A 24030-nucleotide genomic window follows, 5' to 3' on the forward strand; every position below is an offset into this window, starting at 1 on the left:
CCCAAAGTAACCCTGGAATTGACTTCCACTAAATGTGGGAACCACACAATCTCTCCCAATGTCAGACATGGACTAATCTCTGTCAACAATACTTTATAAAACATAATAAGAGCATACGACTTCATGAAAGTCAAGTTATTTTTATTTGTATTGCGCTTTTCACAGGACACTTCATTTCAAAGCAGCTTTACAGCAAACCATGCATTAACAGAAAATGAAACTGTAATATCTATGAAGTCTTAGAGTGAGACTCTGGCATTGCACACAATGAGACATAAAAAAAAAAGTATTTTTCTTTATTTGATTGCAAGTCATTTGTTGACTATATCAGTCTTACATAAGCTGATCAAAGTCACTCCATTTAAGATTCTCTGCTACATGTAATAAATGTAAGACAGAAGCAGATAAAACATTGGCGTTTGATGTCTAATGCGATTTCTCATCATAGAACTCGTTCCTTGATATTGGTTCTACTATACAAATGTTGACCAAAAGTGTTTTAAGTTCTTCAGTTTACCTTTTAACAACTAACATTGTGTTATTTTGATCATTGGCCAAAGAAATTTCAGTGAGTCAGGGATTATAAGGTCCTTGATCATTTGCTAACAATGTACTCTACATCAACTGCATCATAGAACAATGGTTCTCAACTGGTGGGTCGCAGTTTCGATAGTCACGGACAGCAGGGGAAAAACAATGCCAGATGCAAATAATAAAATACAACTAATCATATAACTGTGTATAAGTTAGGATAGTAAAATAGAAGAAAAAAAAATTGATTTACCAACTTTTAAAAGGGAGGCTAAAATGCTTCTATGTCTTTTGTTGTTGATATTAGAGACTGTGTGCCCAATCAAACTATTTTGGTGCAAAATGTTCTGTCAATTAGTAGGAGCTAGCCAAAATTACATAGATGTTGCATGGCATGCCCTCATCCTTGAAAATTCATAGTAGTGCATTTCAGTGTTTAATTTTGAGAACATTCTTGTTTATTTTAGTATAGTAAACAATTTTGGTACTGTGTGGGTTGCCACTTGATGTCTGATGATGACAGGGATCTCGCCAAGTAGCACATGATCCTGAATCAACATCCTTGTTAGTCCCAAAACAACATTTACATTTATGCATTTGGCTGACACTTGTATCCAAAGCATCTTACAGTGCATTTATTACAGGGAAGATCCCCCTGGAGCAACCTGGAGTTAAGTGCCTTGCTCAAGGACACAATGGTGGTGGCTGTGGGTATTAAACCAGTAACTTTCTGCTTTCCAGTTCTGTGCTTTAGCCCACTATGCCACCACCATACCACATTTCAATCAACGAATAAGATGTTAGGGGCTTGCATTCTTATCAACCTATCATTTCCTCTAATTTCTTTTAGAAATTGGCAGCTTGTTTGTTAATCCATTTTTTACCATTTCACACATTTCATCCCGATTTAGCATGTGCATTTGCTCGATAAACCTTTCAAGTTCATTATGTTTTGCTTTATTCAGTTGTGGATGTTGGTAAAGGTAGCATATTAGAGAGCAGCAGTGTTCTTTAGAGTAGCGCAACTCTGAATAGAGAGGTATGTTCCACTTCTCTATTGCTCCACTATCTGTTCCATATAAAACACAAAATATGTGTAACGGATGTGGATAGACACACTCACAAGTGGGGTTCTTTCAACTTTGTTTTATCTTTTTGACAGAAAAAAGAAGTACAAATCAGGTTGGCTGAAGACAGATTACTGCGGACATTCATAAAATACTAGAAAAACAGAAATTACACATTCACACAACTCATAATACCAATAATTGTCAGAATGTTAAAACATTGACACAATGACCACAAGAAATGAACCCGCTCATGTGACGCATGAGGAAATTCAATACATTTGTAACGATCTCAACAACCATGTTAAACTGTTAAATGTATTATATATCTGTTCAAATACATGTATGCAAGCAACTGCATCGAAAAGATTAACTTAAAACATATCATTATCACAATTATTTTGTTAATGAGTTAGAGTGTGAATAAACCGTACATACCTACAGCAGCTACACTCAAATCTGCTGCGGTATGGCAAGAGAAGAGTGACAAAATACAATGTCTGCAGTACCATAAATAGCCACCAAAAATATAACCAAATGCCTTATTTTACTGAATTCACACATCAAAAATTTTTAATTAAATGTTCTTTTTTTTTATTTATTTTTTTATCCCGTTACATATGCAACAAAATGCATACACGCTTATGACATCCAATGAATGCAGTTGCAATTTTGTTTGGTTTATTAAAGAGCTGAATAATCTGAGTGACTCCAGCCAGGTCTCCTAAGCAACCAAATTGGCCCAGTTGCTAGGGAGGGTAGAGTCTCATGGGGTAACCTCCTCGTGGTCGCTATAATGTGGTTCATTCTCAGTGGGGCGCGTGCTGAGTTGAGCTTGGATGCTGTGGTGGATGGCATGAAGCCTCCACGCACTATGTCTCCGTGGCAACGCACTCAACACGCCACGTGATAAGATGCGCGGGTTGACGGTCTCAGACATGGAGGCAACTGATATTCGTCCTCCGCCACCCGGATTGAGGCAAATTACTACGCGACCACGAGGACTTAAAAAGCATTGGGAATTGGGCATTCCAAACTGGGTGAAAAAGGGGAAAAATCCTGAATAATGGCATGTGGCATGTGAAATCTAGGGCACTAAAATAACCACACGATTTAAGCCCCCCCACAAAAAAAAACCCCAACTTAACCCCTGGTAATGGTTAGGGTTAGAGGTAGGGTCAGGATTACTTAAATTTCTTTGACTGGAATGTTATTCCAGAACCAACAAAAGATGTGCTTCCAGAACATGTGCTACTTGACAAAATTACAGTGACCATGTCTGGTATTCAGTATTAAATCTGGGTCATGAAGCAAGTCAGTTGAGAACCACAATCCTAGAGAATAAAAAAATCACTGCAGTGATTATTTGCACTGGGCTTTAGTGGAGTAACATACTAGTGGGAAATTTGCTTTATATCCGGAAGGTTTTCTGTACAAGGACTCCTTAATGGGGTAGTTTGAACATTAACAGGGAACATTTGTGAGCTGTCACCAAATTTGGGCCCTTGAGCAAGGAACTGTGCCTGAAAAAACATGATGACATGACATATATACTGGATTCTTTCTCTTCTTCTGAGGAATTACTAGCAAATTCCAAAGCAACTTAAAAGGTGCACACCTTTAAAGAATGTGAGAAACATACACATAAAAATGCCATAATTTGATTAATATCAATGTTCCTATAATTACAAAAAACATGGGCCTGTAAGACCCTCATCAGTTACTTGACTGCCCTTTTGCAGATCTGGGACCCTACCAGAGCAGAATCTAAAAAAAACATGCTTGCATATTACATTCGCAAAGAATTACAATGGGAGTCGCGTAGCACCATGCGAGGGTCGGATGTGTGAATGGTGAGCTCTGTGCACTTTGCTAATTTTTAATACTTTTTGTGTCATAAACTGGTGAGATTCTATACACCCTGTTCCATAACTGTTCTATGAAGACAATATGTCAAAGAATTCAAAATCATCGGGCTCTGGAGATATTAAAAGACACTTACATGCTCAAGCTGATACCCCAGACAGGGCCACAGTCCAGGGACTCAGTTTGGATGGTGCGGCGGGAGAGATTCAGCGTCAACTGTCAAGCATGTTAGCAATGCTGGCGAAGGTCATTGCTGACTTGGAGGATCTTGCTGTAATACGTCGATCGATCACTGCCATGGAGACAAAATTCTCTGAGTTGGTTACAAGAGAGTCGGACGTCGAGAAACATATCTGTTATCTGGAGTCATTAGAGAGGGAATTAGCTGCTAACCCGCTAGCAACCAAGACAGACTTGGAACGCGTTTGGGAAAAGTTGGAAGACTTCGAGAATCATAGCCGGCAAAACAACGTAGAAATTGTTGGAATTCCTGAGAACGAAGAAGGCCGAGATATGGTGAAATTCCTACACGAGCTCTTTCCGAGTCTGCTCGACATAACAGGCCATAAGCTGGAAATCGATCAAGCTCACAAGGTTCCAGCTCGGAGGTCCGCTGAGGGAGACAGGCCCCAATCAATTCTGGCCAAATTTCTGAGATCATCCGATAAAGATCTTGTGTTACACGAGGTGAGGAGTAAAGGAAGGCTTTCTTGGAAGAACCACAGCATTTTCTTGTTCCCAGACTATCCGAATTCGACGAGAGAAACGTGATTGATTCAAGGAATGCAAGAAACTCTTACATCAACGGAAGGTTGCTTTTGCACTGATGTTCCCAGCCAAATTGAGAATAGATACTAAGGATGGCCGCAAAATATTTACATGCCCACAGCAAGCGATGTTCTTCATAAAGTCACTGGAATGAGTTAGTTATTGTGTGATACTGTCTATACAGCCGAGTGGACCTGACTCACTGAACATTCACTTGACCGTCTGAGGAACTGAGAACCTTCTTTGTTCCTTTTTGTGTTGGTTCTGCCTAGCTACTTTTGAGGAGTAACACTCCTTCGGGACAGTTTGTGGATGAATCTGCACATTCTTTGTGCTTATGCCTCCTATTGGTTGGAGTTTGTTCTGTGGAATATTTCTTGCAAAATATTGGAGTGATTAGGGCATTTTTTTGCACTCATGTAACAGCCGAGTGGACCTGACTCACTGAACATTCACTTGACTGTCCTAAGGAAACTGGGCGCCTTTTTTGTTTCTTTTTGTGCCTAGCAGCTGGAGTATGGTTTGTGGAAGAACACACCTTTGGAACAGTTATGTGGATGAATCTACACGTCTTTGTGTTTACCCGCCTATTGGCTGGAGTTTGTTTTATAGATTATTTTCTGTTGTGCAATTCTGTCTCACAAAACTTGTACAGAAGCACCAGACTTGAGCAATCCAATGGCAAAGTTGTCACGGGGGTTCTCGTAGGCATACATGGACTGTTTGAGTTTAGAGGGATGGATGCCGGTTGGCGCTATCGTGCGTGGGGTTAATGCGCACGTTTTTCTTTTTTCTGTTTGTTTTGTTCAGGGGTAAGTTCGGGGTTTGATTGTTGCACTAATGTTGGAATGTGGTCTTTATAAACTTGTTTTTGACACACAATCTATTTTTTCTAATATGTCAAAATGTTAACATGTGTGGATTGTCTCTTTCCACGTGGAATGTGAATGGGTTGGGGCACCCCATAAAAAGAAGGAAGGTTATTTCTTTTCTTAAACGTAAGAAATATGATATTGTGTTTCTTCAAGAAACGCATCTTTCCCAGTGGGAAGCTGGAAAATTTGGGAAGATATGGGTGGACATGTTTTCTTTAGTGCTGGCTCAAGAAAGAGCAGGGGAGTCATCATATTGATAAGTAAACATCTACAATTCAAATGGCTCAAACAGATTAATGATAAATAAGGAAGAGTCATTATTGTTTTAGCTGAAATTCAGGGGCAAAGTTTAGGGCTAATATTTATACACCTAACGTTGATGATCAGGGCTTTTTTATAGATATTGAAGGGATGTTGCAAGCCGCTGGCACCCCTCATGAAATAATATTGGTAGGAGACTTTATCTTTTGATGGACTCAGTCCTTGATCATAGTGAAGCAAAAGTGTGTAAGCCCCCTAGAACAACTGATTACCTGTGTAACGGCTACTTTGCCTGCTTCAACGATTACGTCTCTGCCTAGTGTCTTGGATTTGTTTGCTGATTATAATAAACTTCTTGCATATGGATTCTACCTTTGCCTCCATGTCGAGTCCCTTACAGAATACTTCGCTACCAATGAATCCAGGGGAAGTTTCTCAGCTCCAGGCTGCATTCGCTCACCAGAGCGAACTGCTCAAAAGTTTCCAGGAACAATTGGACCACCTAAGAGCTGCACATGAGAACCTTACCCGCTATATCCGCTCTTTTCAATCTCCACGAGCTACACTGGTAAGTTTTGCTCTTCCTGATAAATTTTATGGCTCGCCAGATAAATGTAAGGGATTTCTACATCAATGTAAAGTCTATTTCTCCAATCAACAAGAGTCTTTCAGTCAGGAGTCCAAGAAATGTGCATTTATGATGATGTAACTTACCGGTTAAAGCGGTAGACTGGGCCTCAGCTGTTTGGGAGAGTGATAATCGGCTTCAAACGTCATTTGATTACTTCGCTTCCTAGATCCATGAAGTGTTTGAGTACCCAGAGGTGGTAAAGATGTCTCTGTTCAGCTGCTTCATGTATGCCAGGGTTCACATTCTGCAGCTAACTTTGCCATACACTTCAGGACATTAGCAGCCCAAAGTGGATGGAATGAAACTGCACTCAAGACTGTGTTCTGAGAGGGACTGAACTACAGTCTTCAGGCCGAACTCGCATGTAAGGGTGAGGATTCAACTCCCACTGATTTCATTTTATTGGCAGTAAGGACTGATAATTTACTGTGGAATTCACCATGCTCAAAGATTAGCTCCAAGTCACGACCATCAGTCCATAGTCAAGTCCAGGCATGCCCCGAAGCTCCTGAACCGATGCAGATCAACTATACCAGAGTTTCTGATGAAGAACGGGATCGTCATCATCGGGAGCGACTGTGATATTACTGTGGTGAAGGGAATCATCGAAATGCCACATGGCAAGAAATATCAAGACTCCAGAACTATTGTGTGTACCATGAACATTTCATCTCCTACAAACCACAGTTTCTCTCTTCCCACTGAGCTCTTCTTTGATAAACTGAAATCTGTTTCTGCACTCATCAGCTCAGGGGCTGCTGTGAATTTAATTCACCAAGGTGTAGTACGAGAGCTCCATATCCCTACAGTACCTTGTATACCCACCATTAACATTGCTGCTATAAATAATGCACCTATAGGTGCAGGTATCACTCACCAAACTGTTCCAGTGACACTACGGGTTAGATTTTCACACAGAGATCATATCTTTGTATATCATAGACTCACCCAAGTATCTTCTCATCCTGGGTCACCCATGGCTAGCTATCCATGATCCCATCATATCCTGGAACTAGGGTGAGTTAAAACAATGGTCAGATTATTGTCAGTCTAACTGTCTTCACGTCACAGTCACCATGTCATGTTTGACTACCAGCTTCGAAAGTCCTGAGAACCAAGCTCAAATCCAGGTCCCCAGGAAGTATTCTGAATTCACCGAGGTATTCAGCAAAGTCAAGGCAACCCAACTACCCCCTCATCATCCATGGGACTGTGCTGTTGAGTTACTACCCAACATGGCACCCCCGAGGAGCAAAGCCTATCCATTGTCAAGACCTGAAACCATGGCCATGGAGACTTGCATTGAGGAGGCTTTAGCTTCAGGGTTCATTCATCCTTCCACTTCACCAGCTGCAGCAGGCTTTTTCTTTGTCGAGAAGACAGATGGAGGGCTCCGTCCATGCATAGACTACCGAGGATTGAACACCATAACAGTCAAGTACAGGTACCCACTCCCTCTTGTTCTGTCTGCCCTAGAAGAACTACGTGAAGCACGCATCTACACAAAACTTGATTTGAGAAGTGCATACAACCTGATTCGTATCAGAGAGGGAGATGAGTGGAAAACCGCACTTATCACCACTAGGGGGCACTATGAATACCAGGTGATGCCTTATGGCCTGGCCAACGCACCAGCTGTGTTCCAGTCATTCATCAATGAGATCTTCAGAGACCTCCTCAACAGATGTATCATCGCCTACATTGACGACATACTCATACTCCCAGGATAAAGCACAACACAAAGATGTTAAAATGGTCCTCTCCCGCCTGCTGAAACACCAACTCTACATGAAAGCAGAGAAATGTGAGTTCCATGTAGCCCATACAATGTTCTTAGGGTATATTATCAGCTATAGAGGTGTTGAGATGGATGACTCCAAGATCAAGGCAGTCACGGAGTGGCCAAAACCAACACTGTTAAGGAGCTATAACGTTTCCTGGGTTTTGCGAACTTCTACAGGAGGTTTATCCACAACTACTGTCTCATCTCTGCCCCCCCCTAACATCTTTGCTCAAAGGAAAACCGTCCAAGCTACCATGGAGTGACTCTACTCAAAAAGCCTTCAACACCCTCAAGACAAGTTTCACGACCGCCCCCATTCTAAAGCACCCAGATCCTAACCAACCATTCACTGTGGAAGTGGATGCCTCAGACTGCGGCATAGGGGCGGTTCTCTCTCAGCGCCATGGTAACCCCAGAAAACTTTATACTTGTGCTTTCTTTTCCCGCAAACTGAACACAGCAGAAAGGAACTATGATGTTGGAAATAAAGAACTACTCTCCATGAAGGCTGCACTAGAAGAGTGGCACCACTGGCTTGAAGGTTCTGTCCATCCATTCCAAGTAATCACCGACCATAAGAACCTCGAATACATCAAGGGAGCAAAACGTCTGAATCCCGATGGTCACTCTTCACAAGGTTCAAATTCACAGTCACCTACTGCCCTGGCAGCAAGAACTGCAAAGCTGATGCTCTCTCCTGTCGTCATGATCCCCTTCACAACATACCTCAAAACGAATCTATACTCCCACCTTCTGTCATCATCACACCCATAAGCTGGGACATAATGGAAGAGATCCAAAGAGCCCAACAAGCAGACCGAGCACCACCTGAATGCCCTCCATCAAAACATTATGTACCACGCACTCTACACCAAAGAACAATCCAATGGATCCATACCTCCCTCAGCAATGGACACCCTGGTATCCAGAAAACTATAAGCCTGGTACGTAACTCATTTTGGTGGCCTTCAATCATTAATGATGTCACTGCATACATTAAAGCATGTCGAGTTTGTGCAAAGTCTAAAACCCCCAGGGAACTGCCAGCCAGCCTGCTACAGCCACTGCCTATCCCTCAGAGACCTTGGTCCCACCTGTCTGTCGACTTCATCACCGATCTGCCAAACTCCAATGGGTATACCACCATCTTTGTTATCATTGATTGTTTCTCTAAGTCATGCAGAATAATTCCCATGAAAGGTCTACCCACTGCCATGGAAACCGCTAATGCTCTGTTCCACCAAGTTTTCAGGATCTATGGTCTGCCAGAAGACATGGTGTCTGACCAGGGACCACAGTTCACTTCCAGAGTCTGGCAGGCTTTCTGTAAACAGTTGCACATCAACGTCTGCCTCATGTCTGGTTATCATCCTCAGGCAAACGGACAGGTGGAGAGACTAAACCAGGAAATCGGCAGATACCTCAGGTCTTACTGCAGTCAAGAACAATAGAGGTGGAGCGACTTCCCATGGGCTGAATATGCCCAGAACTCCCTCATGCACTCATCTATTGGACTCACTCCCTTCCAATGTGTGCTGGGCTACTAACCTCCTATGGTCCCTTGGTCAGATGAACCCTCTATGGTGCCAGCAGTGGATGATTGGATCAGGCAGAGCGAGCAAGTGTGGGACAGTGCGCATGTCAGATTGCAGCGGGCCGTCCAGGCCCAACAGATCCAAGCTGATCGATGGAGGCATCCCCACCCCGACTATCAACCTGGCCAGAGAGTCTGGCTATCTATACAAGACCTCAAGTTGTGGCTACCCTGCAGGAAACTCAGTCCCAGGTATGTTGGTCTGTTCAGAATTATAAGACAAATAAATCCTGTAACTTACCGACTGGAGCTACCTGCTAACTACCACATCTCTCCTTCCTTTCATGTGTCATTGTTGAAGCCTGTCCACCGACATCTGGCCCCGGAACCACGGATCCTGAGCCGCCTCCTCCATTGGAGATAGAGGAGCACCTGCTTACATGGTCAGAGAGATCATAGACTCACATCGTTGAGAGGGCCAGATGCAGTACCTGGTGGACTGGGAAGGTTATGGACCAGAGGAGAGATCTTGGGTAGCCGCCAAGGACATTCTGGACCCATCATTGATCCATGACTTCCAAGTGCACCCGAATCGTCCTGCACCACGACCAAGGGGACAACCCTGGAGAAGAACACCGGGAGTTGTTCGTAGGGGGGGTTCTGTAACGAATGAGGCTGGTATCCTTTCAGCCGACCACCAGAGGGAGCCCTCTCCCGAATACTGACACTGTACCGTTTCTTCTATGGTTACTTCCTGTTTGATCCATATAAATAGCCATGCTCTTCCATTGTGACTTTGTGAAGTATTGCCAGTTTCACTGCCTTAGCGTTATTTTCATTGCCTGTTTATTTGCCTACTTGTTATGACCATTGTGCCTGTTTCACTGGATTACCGTTATTGGATTACTGTTTTGCTCTGTTTGCCTGGTTGGACTGATTACCTGTGTAACGACTACTTTGCCTGCTTCAAAGATTACGTCTCTGCCTAGTGTCTTGGATTTGTTTGCTGATTATAATAAACTTCTTGCATATGGATTCTACCTTCGCCTCCATGTCGAGTCCCTTACAATCTCTTTTAAAGAGAAAATAATGCTTTGACTTCATAATTTTACACTTGTGCTCGTCTTCTAATGACTTGCCGGTAAGGGAACGTAAGCAACGATGCTCCCTGGTTTTAACGGTCATTCTGGGTATTTTTGGGGAGAAAACTTTGTGAATGGGACAACCCTAGAAATGGCCAACTCCCTGATCAGTGCCCTGACTACTGAACTAGGGAGCTACAACGGAGTTACCCTCGCCTTTTTGCTTCATTTCTCAACCATAGCTATCATATTGCTTCAGATGACATGTATTAAACCTTGAATCGTATGGATTACTATGTATGAATGTCTTTTCTTTTTGGAGCTAGAACGTTTTGGACCCCACTGACATGGACAAAAACAGAGGTATTCTTTAAATCTTTTGTTTTCCACAGAAAACTGTCTGTCTAGAAGTGTTTAAGACCGGTTACATTATTGACAGGCTACTATGTTCAATGTTCATGAGTGCACTAAATTAATGTTTTTGAGTCAAAAACAGGCCACTCTTAAAGCTTGCCTTCATGAAATCGACTTTTAGGGCAAACAGAATAATATCTTACCTCAGTTTTTTCCACTCGCCTTCTTTGCATAGTTATAATGCATAGCGAAGTTATATTGTGGGCTATGCAATAGTTTGAGAACAAAGCTAAATTAAACTTCTAATTAAATTAGAAATAAAACTGAAACAGAAATTAGAAATACAATTTTGTTTTTTTTGTTTTTTTTTTTGTATTTCAAAGTAATTTTTCCAGAGTCATGTCGTGTACCATCTAGGAGCCCTCCACCTACCATTATTTGTTTAAGAACTGATCTAACATGTATCAAACAAGCTTGTGCTATGTTTACCTATGTAAATTTTAGCATTAAGTTGGGTGTGACCCATCCTTAAACTCATCCTGTTCCTCTTTACTCATGTTTGGAGAGAGTCCATTTACAGCGCTTTGTAGTCTATAGAAGTATCACTCTGTTTGGAAAGCACACACAGTACTCTTGCCCAGGGCCGGAGTGGCAATCAGGAAGATCGGGAGAATTCCCGCTGGGCCGGTCAAATATTGGGCCGGTTAGGTCCGCATGTTGATTGACAAACTTTCATCATATGTCGCATAACAATTGCCAACAGTCCGCAACATCCGGTATTTAAAGGATCAGAATTGCGTTCCGTATTATAGCGGACGCAGTCTGTATTTTATCATCTCACAACCAAACAAATGAGACAGTAGCCTGTGAGAGACCAAACTGATGTTGCACCACTTCACTTGACAGCGCGGGAAGGATCACGGAAGATCCATAGATAACAGATAGGCTACAAATAGCTGAACGGATGAACGTGCTTCAGGTAGCCTACAAGCTCATCACAAGTTTAATACTGACTGCAGTCTCACAATCTCAATCAATTAATCTCTGAAATCCTCTTCCCTAGCAGTGCAGAATGATAATAGCAAAATTATTTTTTGTCACAAAATAACAGAATACTTAAAGTAAATGAATACAGATGCAACAGCATGACATGGTACGAAAATAATGGGACTTTACAACTCTCAAAAGATTAAACTCAACGAAACAAACTGCACAGAGTGCCTTCAATGTTGTATAATGCAATAAAACCCTCTTAAAGAGACAGTAACAATTTTGCCTTTGTCCTGAACATTTACATTCCAAGTAAAAGAAAAGTCTTATTTCACTCTTATCATTGCAAAATGGCACGTTTTTGAATGGCATGTAAAAATGTAAAAATAATCACTCAACCTTAATTGTTTCACTGGATCTGTTGCTATTTTAATTATCTAAAATACAAAGCACTGACCATTTAGTGTGAACATGTACATCTTGAAAGAGTTATAAACATTTACAGTTCTATAGTGTTATTATGTGCCTAGATAGTCTTTAAAATAAACTTAGTTTACCCAAAAATGAAATTTCTCTCATCATTTACTCACCCTCATGCCATCCCAGATGTGTATGACTTTCTGTCTTCTGCTGAGCACAAATTAGGCTTTTTTTGAAGAATTTCTCAGTTCTGTTGGTCCTTTCAATGCAAGTGAATGGTGATCAGAACTCAGAAGGTACAAAAATCTCATAAATGCAGCATAAAAGTAATCCATACAACTCCAGTGGTTTAATCTATGTCTTCAGAAGCGATATGATAGGTGTGGGTGAGAAACAGATCAATATTTAAGTTTTTTTTTTTTTTTTACTATAAATTCTCCTCCCTGCCCAGTTGGGGGCGATATGCTTATGTAAATCACCAAAAACAGAAGAAGAACGCTTATGAAAGTGAAAGTGGAGATTTATAGTAAAAAATGACTTAATTATTGATGTGTTTCACACCGCTTCTCATTTACTTGCATTGAATGGACCAACAGTTCTTTTAAACATCTTCATTCATGTTCTGCAAAAGAAAGTCATACACATCTGGGATGGCATGAGGGTAAGGAAATTATCAAATATCCCTTTAACATTCACTTATTTTTACAACACATACAAAGTGAAAATCTTAGTGAATGCCGTATGTGGTATAATGACATGGAGAGCTTAAATAATTTTCAAGTAATTACATATATTGCAAATTTTTGCTGTGATCTTTTTTTTATTGTTATCACCTCCAACCCCCCTTTTGGGTGTGGGCTGACTTGGACATGACATCCCGGGCTGAATATGAATCCCACTCCGGCCCTGTTCTTGCCATTTAATTATTACAGGCTTCCAGAATTATGTTTATACTCTGCTCTAGTAAGTGTGATTATTAAATGTGCTTTGTCTAGTGAGAGGCCAGTGTCCCACTAACAAATTTTAAATCTGAAGCTTCATTTACACTGATGTTCAAAATCGGTGTGCATTGCCATGTCTATCAGTAAATGGCTGTTAACAACTTTCTTCAGAGTTTTCAACAGAGGCAGAGAGCCTGTGCTGCCACAATTGGACCATAGCAATCCCACCGTTGGAAACCATTAGTGAGGCATTTTGAACAATACACTTATACAAATCTACAGCAAAGACATTTAAACTTTTGTACAGTGCTCCTTCTCTTGTAAACAATGACACACTTCCTGCCTCCTCCACACGTGACCTTACCAACGAGTTTACGTCATCCCTCTTATGAGCGCGTGTCACAGGGATGTACGGAAGCGAACACTTGTTGATAAAAAGAATATAAGTATTGTTTTGTTTCTAAAAAGTATCAATCGTTTGGGTTCAGAAGAACTTTATTTGTCGACTGGATTATTTTGATGCACCTTAAATATGCATTTTGGACCGTCAAAAAATGGAGGACATTCACTTGCATTGTTTAAAGGACGAGGCCTGAAATGAAATCTTAAAAATCTTAAATTCTATTTTGATGAAGAAAGAAACTTTGATACATCTTGGATGGTCTGAGGGTGAGTAAATTAACTATTCATTTAATGGCCCTGCTGACCCTCCAGCAACATTCAGCATGTTTGATATTATTGCTGGTGGACTCTCTGTGGCATGGGGGGGCGTGGTCATGTGTCGGTCTGCGGGAGAGGGAGAGCGGTAAGGCTCGTCACCTGGGTCGTAATTATCTCAAACACCTGTCTCTCATTATAGTGATGGCGGAGGGAGACCTGAAAAGGCACGCCAGAGCGTCAGGGAGAGGAGAGAGTGTCCAGAAAGCATGACGGCACAGAGAGAGTGTGGACTGTTACAGTGCTTTCATTCTAGTTAAAACAATTTTGCTTTATAGTCGACGGTTACCGTCGATTGCGTATGTGTGTGAGAATAAAAGGACTGACCTTGAACCTGCTTCGTTGTCTCCTGACTCCTCCATTGCCCACGAACTAAGAACCTTTTCATACTCTCGCTATGATAGTGAACAATGAGCTTCTTCTCACACTGAAGAACTGACAAGTCAATGATCTGCTCAGATCTGATCCAAGTTTATCCTCAGCAAACATAAAGCAACATCGCAAAAGCCAGCTGTTATTTATGGTGTTTGTGTCACTAAGCATTTTTCTAGGGCTACATTTAAATGACAAATTTTTTAGTAGTGGCAGAGCAGTCTGTGTTTATTGTGTGTAAATCTTTATTTAAGCTGTGTATACTTTCCCAATCACTCGCATTCACAGGATTAAGTTCCTCCATAAATTGCATCCTTATTCAGTCTATTACAATTGTTTAAGTTTGCTGTTTATGGCATGCTGAGTGACTCCAGCCAGGTCTCCTAAGCAAACAAATTGGCCCGGTTGCTAGGGAGGGTAGAGTCACATGGGGTAACCTCCTCGTGGTCGCTATAATGTGTGGTTCTCACTCTCGGTGGGGCGCGTGAGTTGTGCGTGGATGCCGCAGAGAATAGCATTAAGCCTCCACACGCGCTAGGTCTCTGCGGTAATGTGCTCAACAAGCCACGTGATGAGATGCGCAGATTGATGGTCTCAGACACGGAGGCAACTGAGATTCGTCACTACACCACCACGAGGACTTAGTGTGCACTGGGAACTGGGCATTCCAAATTGGGGAGAAAAAGGGGAAAGAAAAAAAGTTTGCTGTTTATATTTCTGCAAGTTTAACATGATGGGGAATTGGAAAGAAACATCATAGGCAGTAGTTAAGTTTGTCACGCTTCTTTCCATTCTTAATCAGTATGACAAAAGAGAGGGTAACTTCAGACAGTCGGTTGGTTTGACATTCCCCACCAAAAATGAAAATTCTGACAAAAACTCACCCTCATATCATTCCAAAACCAAATGGCTTCTTTTTTGTGTGTAACACAAAATAAGATTTTTGAAGAATCTCAGAGCTGCTCTTTTCCCTATTGTGACCAGTGGCTGCCGAGGTCTAAAATCAGTAGTATTTGAGCAGTATTAGTTTGTATTCATGCATCTAAATTATTTAACTTCTAGCTAAATTCTTGCATAACCATGTCCAAGACTAATTCAGCTTTTTCTCAAAAAAAAAAAAAAAAAAAGAAAAGAAAAAAAAAGGAAATTCTGGAGGTTTAAAGTACACGGTCAGTCATAACAGAGTAGACTACTTTGTTATAGGGTTCATTTGGATTGTTCTGCGCAGGCCTTTTACTCAGCTTTTATTACATCTTTTTAATCTTTTTCTGATTTTAAGCGTTTATACAGCTGTCTTATTGATATGTTTATAGATATACAATGCTGGGTAGTATCGGATTACATGTCATCTGGATTATGTAATCAGATAACAAAAATCAAGTACTTGTAATTGGATTAAATTACATTTTAAATACTTGTAATCAGACTACAGTTACTTTTTATATATTACATGATTTCATATTAAGAAGTCAATGGCAGTAAACTGTTATTTATCATTTTTATATCAATATCATATTCTTACCCGAAGTGCAATAGTTTGACAGATGAACCTTTTGAGCATGTGCTCCTATTACATTATAACAGTAAGATATGCACCTCAGCTAAGGAATAGTTGATGGACTACTACTAAGTAGTAAGGGTTAAAAGTAAGTGTGTCAGAATTTTGAGCTGTTACCTTTGACCTAGCAATGTCATTGCTGTTTATTTCAGGTTCATTACTGTTTGCTCATTTAATGTTTCTATTCTTTTATGCACTTAAAATTAACTAGATATGTTTTAAATATATATATATATATATATATATATATATATATATATATATATATATATATATATATTATTTCTTACTACCTCACCAATGGTGTGCAGCACACACAATGAACTTAACTGCTTCAAAGGATCCAGTGGAAGCCATCTCTAAGGGTCCTGCCCACAGGGTACACAGTAGTTCAACTGCAAAATGTGCAGCAATATGGAACAATGCACATCGCTCTACTGTTGCTGCTGATGCAGTGGAGTCCGCTGCATGAAACTTGACATAAAACTTGACATAAAACACAATTATTCCTTGTGTGAATCGGTGGAACTCTGCTGTTTTAAAATATTCTGCTCTGTTCAAAATAAAATATCTTGCACCTTAGCTTTGGAATAGGCAATGGACTATCAGTAAGCAGTAAGGGTTTTGTGTTTCAGTGTTTTTAGATGAAAGCTTTGACCTAGGCTTTGACCTTTGATCATTGCTGTTGATTTTATGGTCATTAATGTTAATGCTTTTATTGCAAGGATGTTTTTTTAGGGAAATTTATATATATATATATATATATATATATATATATATATATATATATATATATATATATGGGACAATCCACGGCTAGGTGTGCTAAACGATTTTAAATGCACGACGTAGAGGCGAAGAACCACCCTTTGCCTCCGCGAAGTGCATAATCGTTTAATGCACACCTAGCCGTGGATTATCCCGCTTCTACAGTGGTCACTTGCCAGAATTGATTAGTTATAGCTGTCATACATTTTTTGCAGCGCAAATTTTTATTTTAAGAAAAAAATAACAGTTAATTTAATCTAAGGTCATTAGATCTACAGCTCTGCCTATTCAGACACAGAGAAAAAGTAGTGTGACCACAAACTTGGTCAAAACTGTGAATTGAAAAGCACAATCCAGAAATAATAATATCCACAGAACGTAGAGGGGTTGGCACTCCAGGGAAAATGTATTATTTAATTTTTATTCATTGTCATTTTCACATAAATGTGGAAAAACAGACGTTATAAATGTGGCATTAACAGTAAAAATAGCACTTACTGTATGGTAAGGGGAAACCCATTCAAAACACTCTGGAACCTGCAGATTTTTACCTCTGAGACCTTGTATGGTATCCATCAAGGCTGCACGATTGACTGAATTAAGAATGAAATTGCAATTTGTCCTTGAACGGTAGCGCTTCACTGCAAAATGCTGCATGCATTTTATAAACAAACAGCGCATCTCAGCGTTTGAGTCAGAGATTTGTGAGCAGGGGTGGTTAGGAAATGTTTTCAATTGCTATTGCTCACTCTGCTTGCTCTGTAAATGTTATGTTGCTATTGTAACAGTAGCCAGCTGGTAGGTAGCTGCGTAGTGTGAAAACCTCACTCCCCTGGCCTCAAGAGGCACACTAGCGAGTGAAGCTAGAGGCTGTAGCCTTTAGACTCCTCGTTAGCGTGCCAGCATCCCATGCCGGAGACACCAGTTCAAGTCCTGTTCGGAGCGGGTCAAGCAGGACCGGTTACACTATGGTTATAAACAGCGCATTAATATCGAACGGTGATTAAAACTGACCAGAACTACCTGTGTGTTCAACGGTTTGAACCACACATATTCCAGCCAATCAAGAATCGAGTATTCGAACAGACCATGGTAGCTATATATAAATCAAATCAAAATATCAGGCCACATCCATACTTATACGCACGGCCGTAGCAAGGTATTCTGGGTCCCTTTCCTATTAAAAAATACGGTTAAGAATTTGTTGTGGGGGCCCCCCTGGACCTGTGGGCCCTTAGAATCGTTACCACCTTTCACCCCACTAGCTATGGCCCTGCTTATACGTGATCACTATTAACATCATAATTTCCCAATGGTACGGAACTTGAGAGTGTTTTAGAAAGTTTCCATTTTTTGGTGGAGGAAAACACATTTCCAGTGTGAATGAGAGGTGTAAATGTAGCTAAATTTATGTTTTCTCTAACGGAAACGTAGGCTATTAGTGTTGATGTGGCCTCAGTAAACATAATTGCTCTACAATGCTGATCTGATTACTTCTGAAATATAAACCTTTAACAGCACAAAGTGCGTGAATTTTAAATTCGAATCTAGGCGAGTACACCGTTTAGTAAACAAACTATTAAACAGCGAGGGTGTGAAAAGTGTGTTTGCCCATTTGAAAAACACCCACTTCGGGAAGGTCTGGAACACTGGATCATACGCTTTTTGCGCAGAGGCTGTAAGCGAATGCGTCCGTGACGTCCCTCGAGCGTCAGTGTTTGCGGAAGCGCTGATTCATTCCATCGATGGGCTTCATTTCGGCGAGACGGCGCAGCTGTGTCCGTAACCGTAAGTTGTTTAATCCTTTCATTATTTTTATCTTCTCTCTTATCATATATATTTGTGTGCTCTTCTGAAAATACTAACCAACACGAGTTCACCTGCGCACTTAGCACAGCAAGCTAGCAGATGGCCGGTTTATACTACACGAGTAAAGTTTAATTTAGTGAAAGTTCAGCCAGACACCGATAATCAGGCTAACAGTCTCATTTCAAGCTTTAGAACTTTACCTGAATTAAACTGAAGCAGAATCAAAGACATCTTAAGTAATCGTCTCAAATATAGCGCATTTGACCGCGAATCTGTTGCACAAGTATCAGATCAAAATTGCTTTTAAATTTCTGCTGATCTAAAATGAGATGATATACAGTAGCCTGTATTAAAGGTTTGAGTAACTCAAAATAAACCATAAACTGTAAAGATGATTTCGTGTATGCTTCTGTGAGATACACCAGAGATACTTTATCAAGTCGTCTTCACTTGTAGTCGTAGCTTGTTGCACTTGATTTAAACGTAAATGCAAATTTTAAAGGAATATGAACCGATATAAAATTGTTTATGTTTACAAAACAATATACAGTTATCCCAGTTGTGCACTATTGTGTATCTTATACCAAAAACTAGGGGGTCATCCACCTTTTCTGACACAGGGACGCCCCCCCCCCTCAGATTTTCAGCCAACTCAGGGACCCTCAGGGGAAAAAAGATGGATTGTGTCTTTTACACTCTGTAATAACTAACATTAAGAACTTGAACACACGTTATGTTACAATGTTGACTTAGTTTTCAATTAACTGCCACCATAGTAGAGATATTTACATGAGATTTACAGAGAGATTTACATGTTGTAAATAAGGTTTTATGTTTGTTTAGAAACAACGGAATCAAACAAAGGTCGTGTAAGACATTATTTCTTTCAGCTTTAAAGTAAAAAACATATATTTAACACATTTAGAAAAAAAGGAACCCCTTGTTGTACAATTGTGGACTCTTTGTTGAAACTCCTTGCTATAGAGCATCATAAATGGCTTGACGTGGCAGGGAATTATCCATCAGCTCACAGGACAATAGAAGGTCCTGTTTCAAATTGCTCTTCAGGAAACAGATGATGAAAAGCACACAACAGCCTTATCCAGTGAAGTATGTCAACATGAAACATAAGAAGGACGAAGGGTGGAGGTGACATCAGACAGTGTGTGTGGAGAAGGAAATTAAACTGTATTTTTCAAGGTTATAAACCTGAGGAATGCAACAGTAGTTGCATAACACCTGCCAGTAAGGAACTAGTTGAAGTGAAAATGGGTACTCTTTTACTTTTTTTTTTTTTTTTTTTTACAAAGATTTTAGGTGGAAATTTATATTTTATAATATACAGGCATAGTTTATATGTTATATAATTTGTATGAAAGTACAATTTTAGATGCTGTAACTGGTCAGCATTTCTTTTTGGTTTTTCATCCTTTTTAGTCATCGTTTACCCTTTCACCTGCATTGTGGCAAATACATTTTTAAAAGTACAAACATTCCATTAGTCTCTCCATTAAGACCCTATGAGATCACTTGATGAGCTTAGTTTTCATTCCATATTTCCTGTTAAAAATATTTGCTACCACTTGATATTGCTAGTTAAAAGTAAGTGGTAGTTGGGGAGGGCATTCTCATTTTAGAGATCATTTGATTGGTCAAAAATGTGGATACACCCTTGATTGCTTCACATTTTTTGGTCTGTTTTCCAGAAAGAGAAAGGGTGTAAAAAAAAATAGTTTGTATATTTTTTTAGCAGTACACAAGCTTATAGGTGGCCTCAAGGCTAACAGACATGACTAAAAACCACAAAACTTCAATTTTGATTTCATTAATAAAATGTATTTTAATATGAGGTCACAAAAGAGTCATAACTAATAATAGTAAAAGAATAAGAAAAAAATTATGTTTAAAATAGATGGAGTGTTGCATGTAACATCGCAGGACACTGCTGTCATGTCAAGTAACATAATTCATTTTCTCTTTTCTACTTTTTAGGAAAAATCTTATCCTCCAAATTTTACACTCCAAAAGACAGGATGAACAAAAAAACTGAATTAAGAGACCTTTGGAGGAATTCTTTACAACTCTAAGAGTGACTTTTTAACTTGGAGCAGAAATTAAGCTGTGTTCCTGTGGACCAAGAGACAGATGTCTCTTTTCAGGACTCGTGTTTTCCTTCCTATCCTTCCTATCCTTTGTTACTGTTCTGTGGGCTTCACCTCAAACTAAAGTCCAGTCATGGGCATCTGTCCATCCTTGTCCAAGATCATGCGGAATGGGAAGTGTCTGTTTCTTCTGGTATTGTGTCTTTGCTTTTTAGCATGGATTGCAACATTCTTGAATGATGATACAGTGAAGGCCATCCAGGAGCAACAGAGTCCTTTTGAGGTGAAGAGTGGGGAGGAGTTTCCAAGGATAGATCTTGAATCCGAGATGATGCGGAGCGTAGAGGAGCATGTAGAGGAGCAGCCCTCCAAACAGAGCTGCCCGGAGCATTCGCCCCTGCTTCGTGAGTGTTGACTATCCTGATTTTATCTATTAATAATGTTTTCATGGGTTAATCTCATACTGATGTCTTTCCGACCTCATATTTTCTTCTGTCACAGCTTCTGTTTTCTTTTGTTTTTCAAAACTGAATTGTGATTTATATTGCTAAGCTCCAAAAAGGACATAAAAAGCATCATAACAGTAATCCATACAACTCATGCGCTGTATTACAAATCTTCTGAAGACATACAATAGCTTTGTGTGAGAAAAGTTATACTGAAATTTAAGATTGCTCCCTTACAATACTCATTTGTGTTCAAACTTGGCACAAAAGCCAATGGCATGTGACATCAAAACTGGTGCGGCATGTCTGAAGTTTTAATTGATGCACCAGCTGTATGTAAGTTACAACTTAGCTGTGGCCTAAATGTATAATTTACATATTTTTAGAGTTAATGTTAATTAAACTGCAGCTTGCCTATATCTCTCCCACACCTTGCTCACCCCTTGCGTGTGTTTATAATGCCTGGGATATATGTCGTGCATAATGAATAAGCGTGCACTGCTCCACACAATCAGTTTCTGTTCCAAGATGTGCAGTCGAGTCGAGCATGAACCTCCTGCAAATGTATATATGCCAATTTTAACCAAAGGAAGTAGGGAAAAACATTAGTGGAGTTTCAGGAAGTAAAAAAAAAAAAAAAAAAAAACCTGATACTAAATTCAATTGCATTAATATTTTTTAACACGTTAAACAGTAAACTATCGCAGAGATTAACTCGTTAAATTTCTCAACCCTATTAAATACACTCTTTGGTAGTTTTCTTTATTATTCATGTATCATATTTCAGTGGAAGTGTAATTTATTGCTGTTGATAGTTAAATGTAAGGCTAAATAAATTCATCAGCCATAAGATAACACTGAATTTCATGGAATTTCAACAATTCTGTTCACAAATTAGTTTACAAAAAGGCTTCTTATTGGATCAGTAAAGGTAAATGCCATATTGTGTGACTACGCTTTACTTTTCAGTGCGCTTACGACCTACTTCCTAAGTCTTGTGTATGTTGCAACCAAATTACAATTTTATTAGAGTTAGTTACAAACTAATAGTTACCAAGCCCCTAGTGTGATCTTTTAGACAGCTGGTGCAATCCTACCCAGATGATTATCAGTGAATTATTGTTTGAACTTCGGTCTGTTCCTCACACAATGGCTTCAAAGGACTTGGGATGTAGCGCATCCCAAGTCCTTTCATATGGACTACGTTTATGGTGTTTTTTTGCTTGGCAGTATAAATCACCATCCACTTTCATTATATGAAAAACAGAAGCTTGGACATTTTGCCTTGTTTTTTTTTTATTTATTTTTTTTTATCCCAATTTGGAATGCCCAATTCCCAATGTGCTTTTAAGTCCTCGTGGTTGCGTAATGATTCACCTCAGTCTGGGTGGCGGAGAACGAATCCCGATTGCCTCCGCGTCTGAGACCATCTTATCACGTGGCTTGTTGAGCGCGTTGCCACGGAGACATAGCACGTGTGGAGGCTTCACGCCATCCACCATGGCAACCATGCTCAACTCACCAAGCGCCCCACCGAGAACGAACCACATTATAGTGACCACAAGGAGGTTACCCCATGTGACTCTACACTCCCTAGCAACCAGGCCAATTTTGGTTGCTTAGGAGACCTGGCTGGAGTCACCCAGCACGCCCTGGGATTCGATCTAGCGAACTAGCGAACTCCAGGGGTGATAGCCAGCGTCTTTACCGCTGAGCTACCCAGGCCCCCCGACATTTTGCCTTGTTGACATTTTTACATTTATGCATTTGGTGGATGCATTTATCCGAAAGGGACTTACAGTGCATTCAAGGTATACATTTTATGAGTCCATACATTCCCTGAGAATCTAACTCAAGATCTTGGTATTCCTAGTGCCATGCTCTACTAGTCAAGCTGCTTTTTGTTTTCAAGGAAGCAAGAAAATAATCTCACAGCTGCCTCTTTGTGAATGTCATTGTTTACACATTACTGTTTTCCTTCCACAGCTGCTTGCTAATTTTGGGCTTGTCTCCAAAGATGGGGTCCTGTAATTAATGTGGGCCTCAGCTGGTGCCATATTTAAGGACTGCACCTGGCCCATGGGCCTTTCACTTACTTGTGGCTCTGTGTACATGCCTGTTGATGAGTAGTTGACAAATGGACTTGGACATGAACTTTTTGTATTCAATATTCAACAAGACTTTAGATTTTTCAATATTCAACAAGACTTTAGATTTAGATGTATATTTGTAGGGGCTGTGTATATTTTAGATACTGTAACTGATGCTGTTTTTCACCAACTTTTTAATAAAGTTTTTGTTAGCACTAATTCATTGCAATGAACCTGTGGTGTGACATTTTGTGAGTATAAATATTCCATGTAGTCTCTCAATTAATATGTCATGAAAACTGTATGCATGCTAATTATGATACAGTTAGAAAAATTCTGTATAGCAGGACACTGCTGTCACACTGCAGGATGTTAAGCTATTTTGCCACGAGTGCGTTTACATGCACACCAATACACTGATCAAAAATCAGCTTATTCAAAAAATCTGACAACGCAAGAAAACTGTTTACATGAGATTTGAAATTAAATTAGATTTTTTTTTTTTCTTATTTTGACATCAAACTTTAACAGGCATGTGCACAACACTTACGTACATTGGATAAGCCTTCAGAAGTTTGGAAGTAGTTCCTCATAAACATTACAAATGTAATTAATTAATTAATAACAGGAGGTAGAACTTCATGTTGGGGTCCTGATTAGCAAAATTTTCCCCAATATTTTTTTTTTTTTTAAATGGATCCCATTTAGTTAAAGGTGCACTTAGTATGTTTTTGCTTATCAAAACAGTTTTTTGTTTTTTCACATAAAGAACTGAATAGCATTTTTTAGAAATATGTTGAAAATGTTGTACACACATGAGATGAAGACTCTTGTCATATCAGTAATGAAATGAAAACTGTTTAATTTTACTTGGAGTGCTGCCATGTTGACACCACATGACACTGTGTCATGTGATTGACTGAGTGACTACTACTAATAATGACAATAATAATAAGTTTATTTTATATAGCGCTTTCAGCCAATGCCCAAACATGTAAACAAAACAAGCAAACCAAACAATATAACAACAAACACAATATACTTACTATACAGACAATAACGGAA

General features: G+C 39.9%; 1 protein-coding gene across 1 annotated transcript in view; it reads left to right on the top strand.

Annotated features, from left to right (window-relative positions):
- The first annotated feature begins 18177 nt into the window (after positions 1-18177).
- LOC127426252 (beta-1,4-galactosyltransferase 4-like) overlaps positions 18178-24030 on the top strand; it is a 30022-nt gene continuing 24169 nt past the window's right edge. The window contains exons 1-2 of the mRNA XM_051672920.1: positions 18178-18306; positions 20320-20833. Of these exons, the coding sequence (XP_051528880.1) occupies positions 20563-20833 (271 nt within the window). The 5' untranslated portion in view covers positions 18178-18306; positions 20320-20562. The remainder of the gene's footprint in view (positions 18307-20319; positions 20834-24030) is intronic.

The sequence above is a fragment of the Myxocyprinus asiaticus genome, chromosome 3 (genome assembly GCF_019703515.2).
Source record: "Myxocyprinus asiaticus isolate MX2 ecotype Aquarium Trade chromosome 3, UBuf_Myxa_2, whole genome shotgun sequence".
NCBI classification, from domain to species: domain Eukaryota; kingdom Metazoa; phylum Chordata; class Actinopteri; order Cypriniformes; family Catostomidae; genus Myxocyprinus; species Myxocyprinus asiaticus.